The sequence below is a fragment of the Trachinotus anak genome, unplaced genomic scaffold (assembly GCF_046630095.1).
Source record: "Trachinotus anak isolate AG129_WGS33_773 ecotype Australia unplaced genomic scaffold, CSIRO_AGI_Tana_v1 ptg000023l, whole genome shotgun sequence".
NCBI lineage: Eukaryota > Metazoa > Chordata > Actinopteri > Carangiformes > Carangidae > Trachinotus > Trachinotus anak.
Window position 1 is genome coordinate 4,919,779 of NW_027273874.1, and position 14,526 is coordinate 4,934,304.

Genomic DNA, 14,526 nt, shown 5'->3' on the forward strand with positions numbered 1-14,526 from the left:
AGAGAGACTGGCCGTTAGTTAGAGGCTAAGTGTCAGCAAGGTACTGAAGTCTGACCAGTGCTGGTCAAACAAAACAAGCTATCTGAAGCCCTGGGATGACATAAGCATGTGGGACAGGGGTGGATGGGCTTGCAGATTGGATGAAGCCAAATGTGGATATGCTGTGTATATAGTGAGTGGACGTGCACAGTCGGACAGTATATGGAATATGTGACCAGACAAAGACTTCCGTGCCTGTCTGACCCACAGCCAGGCTCCACCCTACAGATTAACTGATAATGAAATAATAGTAGTTGCACTAAAGCGGATTTGTATGGACCTTGGTGGACTGATCTGTTGCTTCCAAAGATCATAATTCTGAATATTGAATTTTGGCTGCAGTCTGGCTGTTGGACTTCCGCCAGCAGACCATTAGCTTTATGTTTGTTTTTTTAACCAGAACCAAGATGTCTGGGTTGTGCGTTCATCGGAAGGACCAACAACATGACATGCACATGACTATTACTTCTGAAACTGAACAACGAAGATTAACACAAAAAAAACCGCTTTTCACAAGTTGTAAAATAAATCAGTGTTAGTGGAGACTTTCTAAAAAAAAAATATATCATATACAGTATATTCAATGATGGAGATAAGTGGCGCTGAAAAATAAAATGTGTGCAAGACTAATGAATAGACGTATGTAGAGGGAGGCCAGGAGAGATGGATGAAAGCAATGTGTGTGTGTGTGTGTGTGTATTGGTGAGTGGTGGGGGTCACTTTGGTGACTAATCATTTCCGTTTCAGACCCAGAGAGACAGAGGCCCCCTGGGGCAGCAGTTCATTTTCTGATGAATGCACACACACACACACACACGCACACATGCACATGCACATGCATACCAACTCGCCTCGTTCCCCCTCTGATGCAATCTGCAGATACAGTCATCGGTTTATGAGAGCATGAATTGTGCATGGGCATGTATGCACACACACACACACACACACACACACACACACACACACCAAGTGATGTCAGAGGGTCAGGTTTAAATGTCAGGCCGAACTTAATGCTGTCAAATAACAACCTGTGCTTCCTCACTTTTAATTTCCCCTTTTGCCTTAAGACAGCTGAAAATGCTGCTGTATGACGACTGGGATTCTTAAAATAACAATTTGATTGGATGCATTCAAATCGGGTGTTTCTTTTTTTTTTTTGTGCGGAGCCTACATGAACAGACAATGAAAACATGACCCAAATACAAATTAAAAGCGCTGTAGGAGACAAATGCAACATTCAGCAAACAGAATCAAATGAGAAAGTAGCAGAAGGCTGTATGCAAAACAGTGGGAAGGAAGATCAGTGACAATAGTGATCCAAAGCTGTCTGTTTTTTATGTGGATATATGCAGACGTTTGCAGCTGCAGCATATTTCAGTTTCTATTTTGGCTGTGTGTTAAAGCTTCCACTGGTTTGCTGTTATATAGTCGTTCAGAATGTAGGATGTGTACAGAGGGAGATTTGTCTCAGTATTATTTGTGTGAACAGATTGCATGTAAATGTGTACACAATCATCACATGTTACTTGGTGCTGATAATTTGGGGGGAAAAAAACAGCTCATAGAGGACTGCATGCTCTTACTTTGAAAAGCGGAATTGGCGTCGTCAGCAGGTGATCACGCTCCTTCTGAAAGTGGCCGAACGATACAAGCTGATTTTCCTTCAGACTGGTGGAAAGATTCTCTCAATACTCTGTGTGTAAAAAGCAAATCCACAAGTGTAGAATTGAGATCCACAAGCGCTTCTTCAATTCACAAAAAGAAAATAGATTCACAAATGTCTCTGTAAAAGTTGTAAACGTGCGGAAGATATTCACAAATGCTTTTCATTTATTACATTTTTTATTGTGGAATTTGTTTGTGTATTTGCAGATCCGTTTTATTATTTCAAGAAATTCTGTACGTTTATTTTTTGTATTTGTGGGAAGTGTTTTATATTTACAGATTATGTACAGATTGTCGATCTCTTCACACAAATAAGATATAGATGTGGTTCAAGTTTTCCTGCAAGCAGGTTGCATTGTGGGAAATGTAGGCACCCACTTTTGACAAAGGAGAAAAATGGGTGGAATAAAAAAAAAAAACAAAAGACAGTACCTGTTTCTGCTCCACTGAACAAGCTCAATGCTAACGTTGGTGCCAATTTCATTCTTCAACCGCCGTATTTATTCTGCTGGATATTTATAGGAAGCACTTGAACATGTAAAGACTGGCATGTCTGCAGTCGTAGCTGTTAAGCCTTCACTTTGAATTCCCAGTGTGGGAAAATGAAATGAACTTACCTCTGAACAACCACCTTTGTGATGCCTTTGGGCGCAGCATTTAACTCCCAGTTGGACTCACAGCAGCTAAAGGTGTGAGGGCGTCTGAAAATAAGTGACATGCCTGACTAACCGTCCTCATATAAAAAGTAATTTTTTTTTTTTCCTTCTCTTCATCCTCATCACCCGCTTCTTTGTCACAGCCCCCTCCCCTCAGGCGACTGTCATTTCTCACAACCGTGTCTCACGATTTTTCACCCACCTTCGTCTTCGCTATGTGTTTACACCTCTTTCCTCATACTTATGCAATCACACCTGTCTTTACCCATCCCCTGTAGTCTTTCTTTTTTCTTTCATTCTCCGTCCCACAATCCTTTTCTGCTCATCTCTGCTTGCACTAATCACTAATTAACTTTCATAAGGTCCCACAGCTCAAACAAAGTCCCAGAGGGAAACAGCTACATACAGTATTTAATCACTGGGTGTGTGCCCCGCATACATCCTTGTGTGCCAGCCTTAGTGGGTGTGTGTGTGTGTGTGTGGGGGGGGGGCACATCAGTTCACACATCACTGGGTCAAGTGTTTGTGTAAGTGTGACAGTAAAAATAAGATGTACGTGACGAGCGCGGGCGCTGCAGTCAACAGATTTTAATGCTCCGCTTTCTTTCACCTGCACAGGAAGTGACACCATGACAACAGAAATGCAGGAGATCGCCATCACAGAGGACAAGCCTTTACTCACGGGTCAGCCCGACACCACCAAGGTCAGAGATGGTGCTGCACGCACACACACACACACACACACACACAGAGCCTACAGAAACATGTACACACATCATACATTTCCACCCACGCTGCATGCGAATACACACACACAGGCTGATGTTCATGAAATTCAAGCATGGAGAAGCAGACATGAGAACACATCAGTGCATTAATTGTGTGGTTGTCATTGTGTGATGTACATGATCTGAAACCACAGATAAATGGCAGGATGCGTGCGTGTGTGTGTGTGTGTCAGTCAATGTGTCTGTGTCCCGAGAGACAGGAAAACAAGAGCTGCTTTGTGTTTGAGTGTGTTAACATGTGTGTCCTTGCTGTGCATATGTGCATGAATGCGAGTGTGTGCACTTCTGAGTCTGAGCAAAGCCTACATGTGACAGCATGTGTTTCAAACACATGTGTGCACGACTGCGTGTGTGTAAATCCGTGTGTACGTGTGTGTGTGTGTCTGCGCACAGCTGCAGCGCTGGCTCACATCAGCCGGGCTGACGTCAAAGCCCAGAGGGAGCGAGAGCAGCTCCTCTGCTCTGCTGCGCTGATGTTGCCGTGCAGATGCAGAGCTGCAGAACGGAGGGGTTTGTCTCTCAGCGCTGACACCTGGTGGGCAAAGAGGAAACTACAGCTCCAAGGCAAAAACAGCACAGCCTCAGATTTAGAAAAGCTCAAAAGCAAAGGATTTCATGTGTTAAACTGACAGCCAGCAACTTCCAGGCATTAACCCCGTGCCTCTAAGACAGTGTTGCTGTTTGCAGATGAAAAACGATTGCTGTAACATTAACATTAACATTATGCTATGGTTTTTGTAGGGCTTTTTGTAAGTGTCCCCCAAAAGATGGGGAAGAAATGTGATCAATCATCACAACTGTAATCTACACTGTGATATAACACATTCTCTGGAAATTCAATAAAATAATCAGTTGGGAAAAAGGCAAACATAAATACTGTGATATTTAAAATGAGGTATCATAGTATCGATATTTAATTATGTATATTATATTCCTTAGGTAACACTTTCAAAATAAAATGTAATTCAATGTTTTTCAATTTACTGAGCTAAAAACACTAAAAAAAAAACTCAAACAATTCTCTCACTTCAATGGAACAAACTTTAAAGGCTAAGGCTGGTATAAATCTATAAATCAACAAATCCCATGAAAGATAAAAGACAACTATGAGTAGAGCTGGCCCGTTTCAGTCTCGGTAATTTCCAACTTCCCTACCCTCACTGCCATTTAAAGCTGCAAGCTACTTTGTTCCTACTGAAGACATAAATCTTTAAAAACAGTTCACAAATATATAATTTCCTGCTTAAAAAGGACTCTGTAATTTCCTCAAACAAATGGGAACTGTAGTTTTTAGCAAACGTTACTCAGACAAGAGGAAATTGTGCCTTTTTTGGGGACTATTGTCAGTGGCGGATGAATACACATTTGATTTTCAAGTGACTGTTTCCAGCAGGAGAAGTGGGGCAGCTGCTGTGTGGATACGTTCTCTCAGACTCTGGATGCACACAGTAGTTGTTGGGTGATATTATATTCGTTAGTCACTCAGTTCTGCCGCAGAGAACCATGTTGTAGTGAAAATGTGAAAATGAAGGACCTGAAAACCTCTTTAGTCTCGTGTGTAAATAGAGAATGAAACAGCGAAAAGAACTTGTTTAACAATCACTCTGGAGCGTGACTGTGACAAATGCTCGTGTAGGGTCATTACTCTTGCCTCCAGCACGGGCTACAGCATGACCCATGGTGGCGTGAAGAGTAATTCTGAGTAGGAAATGTAATGAAGACTGGGAGGTTCTAGGTTATATGCGACCCGCCATTGTTCACTGGGAGTTCCTGCCTCCGCCCACATGTATTACTATTCACCCTGAGGCAGTGAACACATCCTCAGCTCTGTGGTTGAGTTTTAATATGGTTTCTATGGATTGAATTTGTGACCTTTATAATCCAGCCATGGGTCGTCCCTGCAATCCCCCGACCTCCAGGACTCTTCCACTGTCTCCTCAGTGATGACGCCCATCTCCACTTCAACCTCCCGAAACTGCTAATTGTCTAAGAGCTTGTGATGCTAGTAATTCATTAGCGGGGTAAATGGATCTAAGGGTGCAAATGAACAGCCCCATTTTAAAGCCTCCCACTGACAGATTTCCTCCGACATCCAATAGCCACCTGCTCCTCCGAAGAGGTTCTCTGCTGCTTTATCTGGAGTGTAATGCCGCCCCTCCTGCCTGTGGGGGTGTTAATTAGGAAGCAAGGCCTCGGAAAAAAAGCTCCTTTCTCTTCTAAATGCTATTTGTGTTCATTTGTGCTCTCCAGATTCACTGCCCCGCTTCAGAAGCAAAACAAAATGAAACGACAGAGTCTCTCAGATCCTGAAATCTTTACATCATCCGTCCTGGATTTGATTTTGTGTGTTTTGGAAATCCCCTCTAAACCCACCTACACCCACTCACGATCAACAGCTACCATGAAGTTGCCATTTGTTGTCAGTAGATAAACCATGAGAGTCAGAAGTGAAATGAAAAAAGTCCAAAACTCACATGAACTTCAAATTTGACTTCATTCCCTCATTTGTTACAGGATGCTGAACTGGCGGCGAGGATACTCCTGGACCAAGGACAGGTACGACTGTTTTCCTTTCCGATTCAAATTTCAGGTTTATCAACTTAAGACAATAGACAATAGAACAATGAGGAATCACTTAAACAAGAACATAAATGAATGGAAACCACTATTCTTCATGACTTAAGTTTTTATATCTCCAAGTGTCTTAAACTTTGTTTCAATGTATATTTTACATTTTGAATCACAACTTCATGGTTTGCAATGTATTATGATTTAAAAGGAAACACATATCTGGGCTGAAATGTTTTTTTTTTTTCTTGCTGCAGTTATTTCAAAGTCTGTTATTCAGTTAGATAGACATCATGGTAGCAGTGAATTTAGCTATAATTTGGTGACATTATGACATTGGTCAGAGGTAATAAAAAGCCACCAGAGAGTGATTGGAGATGTTTCAACGGCTGTTTTAAACGTGTAATTCTGTGAAAATGGGTCAGAATTGGAATAAAATGTATATTCAAGTTCACCACAGCCTCAATTCTTTGTTAAAAAACAAACTACACACTTTTTATACACATTTTACACATCAGTGCCTTTCTGTCTCAAAAGCCCTAGTAGGAAACAAAATGCAAATACAAACCTCAATAAAAAATTCTCTAAAAGTCCCTTCATTTATTTCACCGGATACAGACGATGACTCAACAACGTCCATCTCAAAATGTCAGCACCAAGCTTAAACCTGCTTCTCTGTCTCCCTCCAGGAGCACAGCGTCGAGACCCCACATGGTGTTCTGCACGTGACCCTCCACGGCACACGAACCACCCGTAGGCCCGCCATCCTCACCTTCCACGACGTGGGCCTGGAGAGTGAGTGGCGCTTTAGTTTCTCGGACTCTGCGCCAGCTCTGAGTCACAGTCTTTCCCGGTGTTCATGACTTTTTGTTCTTTGCGGCAGGTAAGAGCTGCTTCTCCACTCTGTTCAAGTTCGAGGAGATGCAGGAGATTGTCAAGAATTTCACCCTGATCCATATTGATGCCCCGGGGCAGGAGGACGGGGCTGCTGCCTACCCAACAGGGTACGAGATTCACAGCGTGTGTGTCAGTGTTTTCCCTCAGTGTCCTGCAGTAACCTTGCTTTTTTTTTTTTTTTTTTAAGTAAGCTTCTGAGAAAGGGAAACAGTCTTCTGTGCTAGACTCAGACATAATCTCTTCCAAAAATATTTCTATATTCCCATCGCTCACGTCTCCCACCTCTGCTCTCTACTACATTGGTGTCGGAGGTTTAAAGAAAATCCGTCCTTTTCTCTCTCTCTCTGTCCGCACTTTGTATTTCTTCCCCTGGCTCTTCTCTCTCACCTCTCACAGAGGTGGTAGCCGGTTTGTCCTTCAGTACATTTAGAGTATATTGGTTGAGATAAGGCTCCCAGAAAAACAGCATTTCACCAGTGAGTTTCATTATAATATTGTTCATTTTTGCACAATAGGATACTGAATGCTGATGTGCGTGTTTATGTTTTCATACTGTGATGCTCCATCAGACTGATCTCATGTGTGTTTCCCGTTGCAGTTACCAGTATCCCTCCATGGAGACCATAGCAGAGATGATCCCGGCCGTCCTGCAGTTTTTCAAGTGGGTTAACTCATTTATTTCTGACATGAACGCGAGCAGAATTTCATTTGGCAGATGTAGCCACACAGAGGGTGGAGGCAGGATCTCTAACTGGTGCTTCGTCTTGTTTCAGTCAGATTAAATATGGCTGCACTTTTATTATGGTTATAGTATTAAGATGTGGTTTCAGCTGTGCTGCTGCTGGAAGACACAAGGTGTAAAAACTTAAACCATGGTGCACAACCATCATAAACATTACCTAAAGCACCTAAATGCTACAGTACCCATGCACAGTGAGGACTCCACCCACAGCTGCAGAATCAGACACCAAACCCTGCAGCATCCTCTCCTAAACTTTGAATGTATGAAGAATCTAAAAGAAAATAAGTTCAAGATCAACTGAATGTAGAAGTTTTTCTGTTTTTACTTCAGTGCACAGGGCTGAACATTTCACTGACCCACAGCACACGCTCTTATTTTTAAAATATGTGCTGAACAGTCAGTCACATAACATTATCTCATTCAGACATTTGGCCGCCCACTCAGTCTGAACTCAGCCACTCCGAATATATTATAAAATTTCTACCTCAAACATTTTCTCTTATGGCTCTTATATAAAACTACATTTTTGGTCATGTCATTGAGTCATATGAGTGTTATTATCTTGTTGTCTCCCTCTGACAGCTTCCGCACTGTAATCGGAGTGGGTGTGGGAGCAGGAGCGTACATCCTCTCCAAGTTCACAGTGAGTGTCTTCTGTTTTTCGGCATCACGACAGCCGTTATAGCAACACGCTGTAAGCAGGTATGATGTAATCCACGGCCCTGATCGGCAGCTCTTCGATCACGACAACTCTTCTTCCTCTCGGTGCTCTTCAGTGTCCGACAGCCGACAGTAGCAATAACATGATTCAAACACTGAAAGAGGATTATACAGCTGATGAGAACAGAACTGACACAAAGTCAAATCTGTGATCATAATACTGTCTTAATTACAGTAATGCAGACGTGTACATGTGTGTGTTTAATTAGTTTTGAAATCATTTGAGTTGTCACGTTCCTTGTCGTTTATCTGTTTGTTGCTTCCTCTCTCTCTCTGTCTCTCTTTCTCTCTCTCTCTCTGCAGCTCGCCAACCCAGACTCAGTGGAGGGTCTGGTTCTGGTCAACATCGACACCAACGCCCGCGGATGGATAGACTGGGCCGCTCAGAAGGTACAGCATGTTTTCTCTCTTTCTTTCTTTCTTTTTTCTCTCTTTCTTTCTTTTGTTCTCTCTCTGCTCTCTTCTTTCTGTCTTTATTTATTTCTTTCTAGTTCTGTCTTTTCCTTCTTTCTTTCTTTCTAATTCTCTTTTCCTTCTTCTTTCTTTCTTTCTTTCTTTCTTTCTTTGTTTTGTTCTTTCTTTCTTTCTTTCTTTCTAGTTGTCTTTTCTTTCTTTCTTTCTTTCCTTCTCTCTGTCTCTCTTTCTGTCTCTCTTTCTTAGTGCTAATGCGACTTCTCCATCAGTGCGTCTGTGATTATGAAGTGATGTGACTGCCTGTCTCCTCTGTCCCTGAGCGGTATTGATTGTTATCAAACCTATTGATTGATTTCTCTGTCCTCCTCTGCCTCTGCAGCTCAGCTCTGTGACGTCCTCCCTCACAGAGCAGATCCTGTCCCACCTTTTCAGTCAGGTACCAGAACAGCATGTCGATCAGTCATGTGTTTAAAATGTGTATAAATTCATGTTTTTTTATACAAACAGAGAATAAATGTCGCCTGTCACTTGTATCGTTTTGTGAGAGTTTTGTTTCTCTTGTAGGAGGAGCTGTCGTCAAACACAGATCTAGTGCAGTCTCACAGAGACCGTATCGCCAAAGCTCCTAATCTGGTCAACATAGAGCTCCTCTGGAAGACTTACAACAGGTGAGCACACATTAACACACACAGTCTAACATGAACACAAATACTCCTCACATCAAACCTCCACCAACGCAATCTTCTCTTTTCCAGTCGCAGAGACTTGAACATTGACCGCAACAACACCTTCAAGTAAACGCCCTCTTAATATTCACACATGATGTTATTATCCACTGATTTAAAAAAAAAAGACACACAAACCCTGCTCTCTTCTAATCTCCACTTGTGTCGACCTCAGGTGTCCAGTAATGTTGGTGGTGGGTGATCAGGCTCCATACGAGGACGCTGCCGTAAGTCTCAGCTGCTCTCCTCAGCGTGGAAACTTTTTGAAGCGTCAAGTTCTTAGTTAAGTTCTTAGTTTGTCAATAACTGTTTGATAGTATCAGAGATTGAGTGCTTTTGCCTGTGTGACCACCAGGTGGAGTGCAACAGCAAACTGGACCCAACAACAACCTCATTCCTAAAGGTGACTAACCCTCAGGTCTTTTCATGTAGTGTCTCTCTCTGTCGTTCACTCTTACTCATGTGTCATGTCCCTCCACAGATGGCTGATGCCGGGGGTCTCCCTCAGCTGACCCAGGTAACAACACGCTGACGGCAGCTTTCTGATACTCAGAACCAGGAAATCAATGATTATTAGGGCAGCAACTAACGATTATTTTATGGTTTTCACTGGCAATGACTTCCTCAGTTAATCCATTCATCGTTTTGTTTATGAAATGTCAGCAAGAGGTGAAAAAATTTCCAGAAGCCCAAGTTGTTTTATTCAACCAACAGTCCAAATCCTGGAAATCCAGCATCATATCTGAAAAAAAAAAAATCATCATATCCTCCCAAGCTGCGAGTTTTGACTCTTCGCTTGAAAATTTACTAAAACTGTCCATAAATTATTGAAGTGTGCTGATTAATTATATGTCAATCAAATAATCAATTAAGTGCTTCAGCTCTAATTGTTAGTTGCAACTTACCTGTTAAGTGATCCGTCACTAGGTGGGGCTTCAACAGAGAAAAACATCCCGTCACCCAAACTTCGGCACCCTGTTTGCCAAAATGAATGCTTGAAATATTCTTCGTCATTCTTCAATATTCACATGAACTGAGGCATTAAAACATAAGACAGAAATACAAAGCGAAGAATGAAATCTTAACCTGCTGTTTAACTAATATCCCCAAAAACCACGACAAAGAAAGGAACATGGGGTCGCCAAATTGCACTATTGCCGACTTCAGGTAATAAATGGTGATAATACAGACGGAATGTGAAACACTGTCTTCTCTTTGTGTTTGCAGCCCGCCAAACTGACTGAGGCTTTCAAGTACTTCATCCAGGGCATGGGCTACAGTAAGTTCACTTCTGATATTAAAAATATTCTTGTTAACAGATTACACACACATACATATGGTAATAACTGCCAAGGTGCTGCTTTCTGTTGGATTTTATTGCATACAGTAAGTGCCTGACTGAAAACATGTATCACCAACCTGAACAGACGAGGCTGGTGAATTTCTATTCTATTCTATTTTCCTTATTGTCAACAAATCCCATGTAAAGAGCAAAACAGACAATGAATAGATGCTATTAGCCCTGTTTGTGTAGCCAAAGCCTGATAGAGATTAATCATTCTGTGCCATAGAGATCCATTGTCATCCTAAAGATATATTTTAAAAAAACACAAGTGAGACAGGCTGGGTTTATTTGCAGTCAAAAAATACTCACTGTGTCTTATGTGTATTTATCCGCAGCTGAAAATAGTCCTTTTACTTCTGTTTGAGTAAAACACAACAGTGCCCAGCTCTTCTAAGAAATATGTCTTTTTTAAAATGTTTAATTAAATGATATATTTTTGACTTGGTTTTAAAGTTGTACGCCTTAATGCATTGTTGGTTTTGGTATTTATTTGGGATTTGTTGACAATAAGTAAAATAGAAGAACAAAACCAGCTTTATCTTTCAGCTTCAGTGTACTGTTTGTGAGTCTAATCTTGCCGTCCATTTCTTTCTATCTGTCTCTCCGCAGTGGCTTCATCCTGCATGACCCGCCTGTCCCGCTCCCGCACCACCTCCCTCTCCTCCTCCTACTCCATGGATGGGTCCCGCTCTCGCTCCCGCACCCTGTCCCAGGGCTCGCAGGGCGGCCAGATGCCACCCAGCCCCTCCCAAACGATGGAGGTGTCTTGCTGAAGAAGTTAGAGGGAAAGAAAGCAAGAGAGAGAGAGAGAGAGAGAGAGAGAGAGAGAGCATGAGTGAGAGTGAGAAAGAGAAGAGGGCGGAGGCGAAAGGAAGGTAAAGGTGTGGCATGACAATAATGCAGGAACAAGACGAATGGGTTACTTATTTGTCACTAAATGACTCCCATCATTCCCCACAAGAGCAGAATAGGAATAGAGACAGGGACGAGGGAGGGAGAACGAGAAATAGAGTGATTTCAGAGGAAGACAGAAACCTATCCTCCACATTTTGCACCACATACAAGCCCAGTCCTTCTCCCCCCCTCCAGTTGAAAACAAAGTGGATTCAGATGTAGTCCTACGAAGGATATAAGAAGTAAAGGCAAGAAGAGATTAATAAAAATAAAAAATAAAAAAAAATGGGGGAGGTGGGGAAAGAATGGCAACCAGTCCTCTCTCCCTCCCTCTATTGGAGCCTCTGTCAGCCAATAGAGCCCTTTAATTTAGATGAGGAGTGTGGCCTATAGAGAGCACACACCTTCGCGTTAACCAATAGTAATAATTCTGAAAATGGTATTGTTGTTGATGCTGATGATGATGTTGTTGATGATGATATTGAAGCTAATGATGATGATAATGTAATAGAAAAAAAAAAAAAGCAGTTAACACTTTTCTCTTTATTACGCAATGAGTTTAAAAATGACATAGTAAAAAAACAAAACAAAACAAAAAAACATACTATAGCAGAGATACTTATAACAATGTGTGTCTACTACTTTTTAAGCTAGTTTTTATTGTGTTATTTTTATTTCTTCAATCGGATTTTATTTTCTTATTTGTAACCTGCCTCAGCGAGGGGCTGAAGCTACTGATTGGTTGACCCGTCGAGTGGTAACAGCCAATGAGAGCCATTATAGTGACTACTTCCTCCTTGATGTTGCCAGGTTGTTTATGTCTTCCATTTGCCCTGTCTACAAGTGACTGTTTTGTTTTCCCATTGGATTTAAGGAGGTGGGCAGGAAGCTTTTACTGTTTTTTTTTTTTTTTTGTTTGTTTGTTTTTTTTTTTTCTTTATCTCTTTTTTCTTTTTCTGGACTTTTTGGAAGTTGCATGCCTGGTATCAGCCCATGTGAATACTGACGGGATAATGTTTTTCTTTTATATTCTGTGAATGAGTTGTGTGGATTTGGGTGTGTTTGTGTGTGTCATGTGCTCGGAGCGTTTAGCGAAGATGACGGTCGGCAGGTGAGCATAGGTGAGACTGAGGGTGTTCGCGCGCTTTAGCTAGCTAGCACCCTACTGTCAACGCTAGTCGCACACTAAATAGTGCTTCCAACATTGCTGGCGGTCTTGCACTGCGTGTCCTAATATCTACACTCGTGCGCTACTTACCAGGGAGCATTACATCATTCAGTAGCTTGCTAGTAAGGATATTGCATTTCAGTGTCAGGCGTGGCCAGAAGGGATCACTGTGTTCATCGTCTGGGTTGTAATCTCTTAGCCTTGCCCGCGCATGGATACCTCCGAACAACCCCAGCTAGCATACTTGAGTTCATGTGCGACGTGAGGTAAAATGAACACACACTCCTCTCCGGCAACAAGCAGTTGTATTCAAGCAATGGGGTCAAGAGAATTGTGTTTGCAAGTGATTGTTGTTCTGTGTGTGTGTGTGTGTGTGTGTGTGTGTGTGTGTGTGTCCAAGAAAGTAAGTGTGAGGTGTGTGGAAATGTCCTTTAAGCACAATTAACGCAGCAAAGAAAAAGGGTCCTGTAGAAAAGTATCCGTTAGGAGACCAACAAAACCCCCTGTGACTTCTCAACGACAATGAACCAGCCCCCTCACTGCCAGAGGAAAAGGCACAGGAGTGTTGCCACCGAGGTTTTTTTAGGGTGAAAAAGGAACAGCCAACATCTGCACCTTGAGACAACCAATCTTTAACTGCAGCCAATAAGCAAACCTACTGCCAAAACTAAGAGCCCCAAAATACTACAATTTTTTTTTTTTGTTAAAATTCTGCCATCAGAAATGCTGTGAGCTAAATTTGCGCCTTATAGCATCAGCTATGTTGTCCGCATAACTGAATCTGAATTCCTTCTACTTTGTTAATATTTCAGAAGCAGATGAACACAAAGCTTACCACTGCCCTGTGATGTGTAGCCATTGGACAGACTGTACTTTTAAATGACCCGTATTTGGACCCAATCTAATATCCTTGGAGCGCATGTGCATTTTTAGGTGTGTCACCCCTGTGCACACATTTTGTTCTCGGATGCAACTTTGTTTTTGTTTTTTTTTGTTTTGTTTTGTTTTTTTTTAATGAACAGCATCATTTTTATGAGTCAGATGGAGGTTGTCTGTTTCTCTCACATGCTGTCCAGTGCTCCTTTCCCAAACCTGTTTGAGGAAGTATGATTTTGAAGACAGTGACAGGAAAGTCATTTGAGGGTCTCAGATTTGAGCGTTGAATAGACTGGTACGCGGGAGATATTAATGATGATGGTCAAAAATGTGGTGTCAAAACCGAGATGCCGCCATGTTTTATCCGCTGTCCGGAGGACTGAAGTGTAGAATGTAAATGTTTGGCTCCTCCCTGGCTGGTATTAAAAATCAAACCATCAGGCATGGGAACCTGTACCAAATAATGGATAACGGGTGGAGCCTAGGAAATAAAATTGCCAAATAAGGAAAAGGGAGTGGTACTTCTTGTGGAGAGTTGAGCAGGGCTGTGTGATTGTAAATGCTTGTCCATTTTGTCTTTGTTCGTCTCTTAATTTTTACTTCAATCATGTTTTTCTTTCCCCTCTGTGTTTTGAAATTTTATTTTATTTTATTTTTTTTGTTTTATCTCTGTGAAGTGTTAGTTTACCGTCCCGATGTGCTCACAAGTTAGTTAACTGTGTGATAGTTCCTGTGTAACTTTTTTAGCATTAGCGCTGATAAGGGAGAATAATATAATTAACATTAAAACATAAAAAAAAGATTAAAGGTAAAGAGAATACAATCAAATTTACTTGTGTGGCTAATTTCTCTGTGTAACACAATGAACATCCTAAAAAGCAAACTTAAATATTAATAAAAGCTCAAGAAAAACATCATGTCTCCTGGCTTTTCATTTTTGTGTGGGAAGAAAAACATTGTGTATGTTGTATACATTTTGCCTTTGCACGATTTCAAGTCAAAGAGTGAGAAGGAGGGGCACACCCATAG

General features: G+C 41.7%; 1 protein-coding gene across 1 annotated transcript in view; it reads left to right on the forward strand.

The window, feature by feature from the left end:
- ndrg2 (NDRG family member 2) overlaps positions 1-14,411 on the forward strand; it is a 30,843-nt gene extending 16,432 nt beyond the window's left edge. Inside the window, exons 2-16 of the mRNA XM_071460011.1 lie at positions 2,979-3,064; positions 5,663-5,704; positions 6,406-6,511; positions 6,600-6,720; positions 7,212-7,274; positions 7,938-7,998; positions 8,379-8,465; positions 8,869-8,925; positions 9,054-9,157; positions 9,245-9,283; positions 9,390-9,441; positions 9,570-9,617; positions 9,696-9,731; positions 10,442-10,493; positions 11,169-14,411. Coding sequence (XP_071316112.1) covers positions 2,990-3,064; positions 5,663-5,704; positions 6,406-6,511; positions 6,600-6,720; positions 7,212-7,274; positions 7,938-7,998; positions 8,379-8,465; positions 8,869-8,925; positions 9,054-9,157; positions 9,245-9,283; positions 9,390-9,441; positions 9,570-9,617; positions 9,696-9,731; positions 10,442-10,493; positions 11,169-11,332 — 1,107 coding nt within the window. The 5' untranslated portion in view covers positions 2,979-2,989 and the 3' untranslated portion in view covers positions 11,333-14,411. The remainder of the gene's footprint in view (positions 1-2,978; positions 3,065-5,662; positions 5,705-6,405; positions 6,512-6,599; positions 6,721-7,211; positions 7,275-7,937; positions 7,999-8,378; positions 8,466-8,868; positions 8,926-9,053; positions 9,158-9,244; positions 9,284-9,389; positions 9,442-9,569; positions 9,618-9,695; positions 9,732-10,441; positions 10,494-11,168) is intronic.
- The last annotated feature ends 115 nt before the right edge of the window (positions 14,412-14,526 follow it).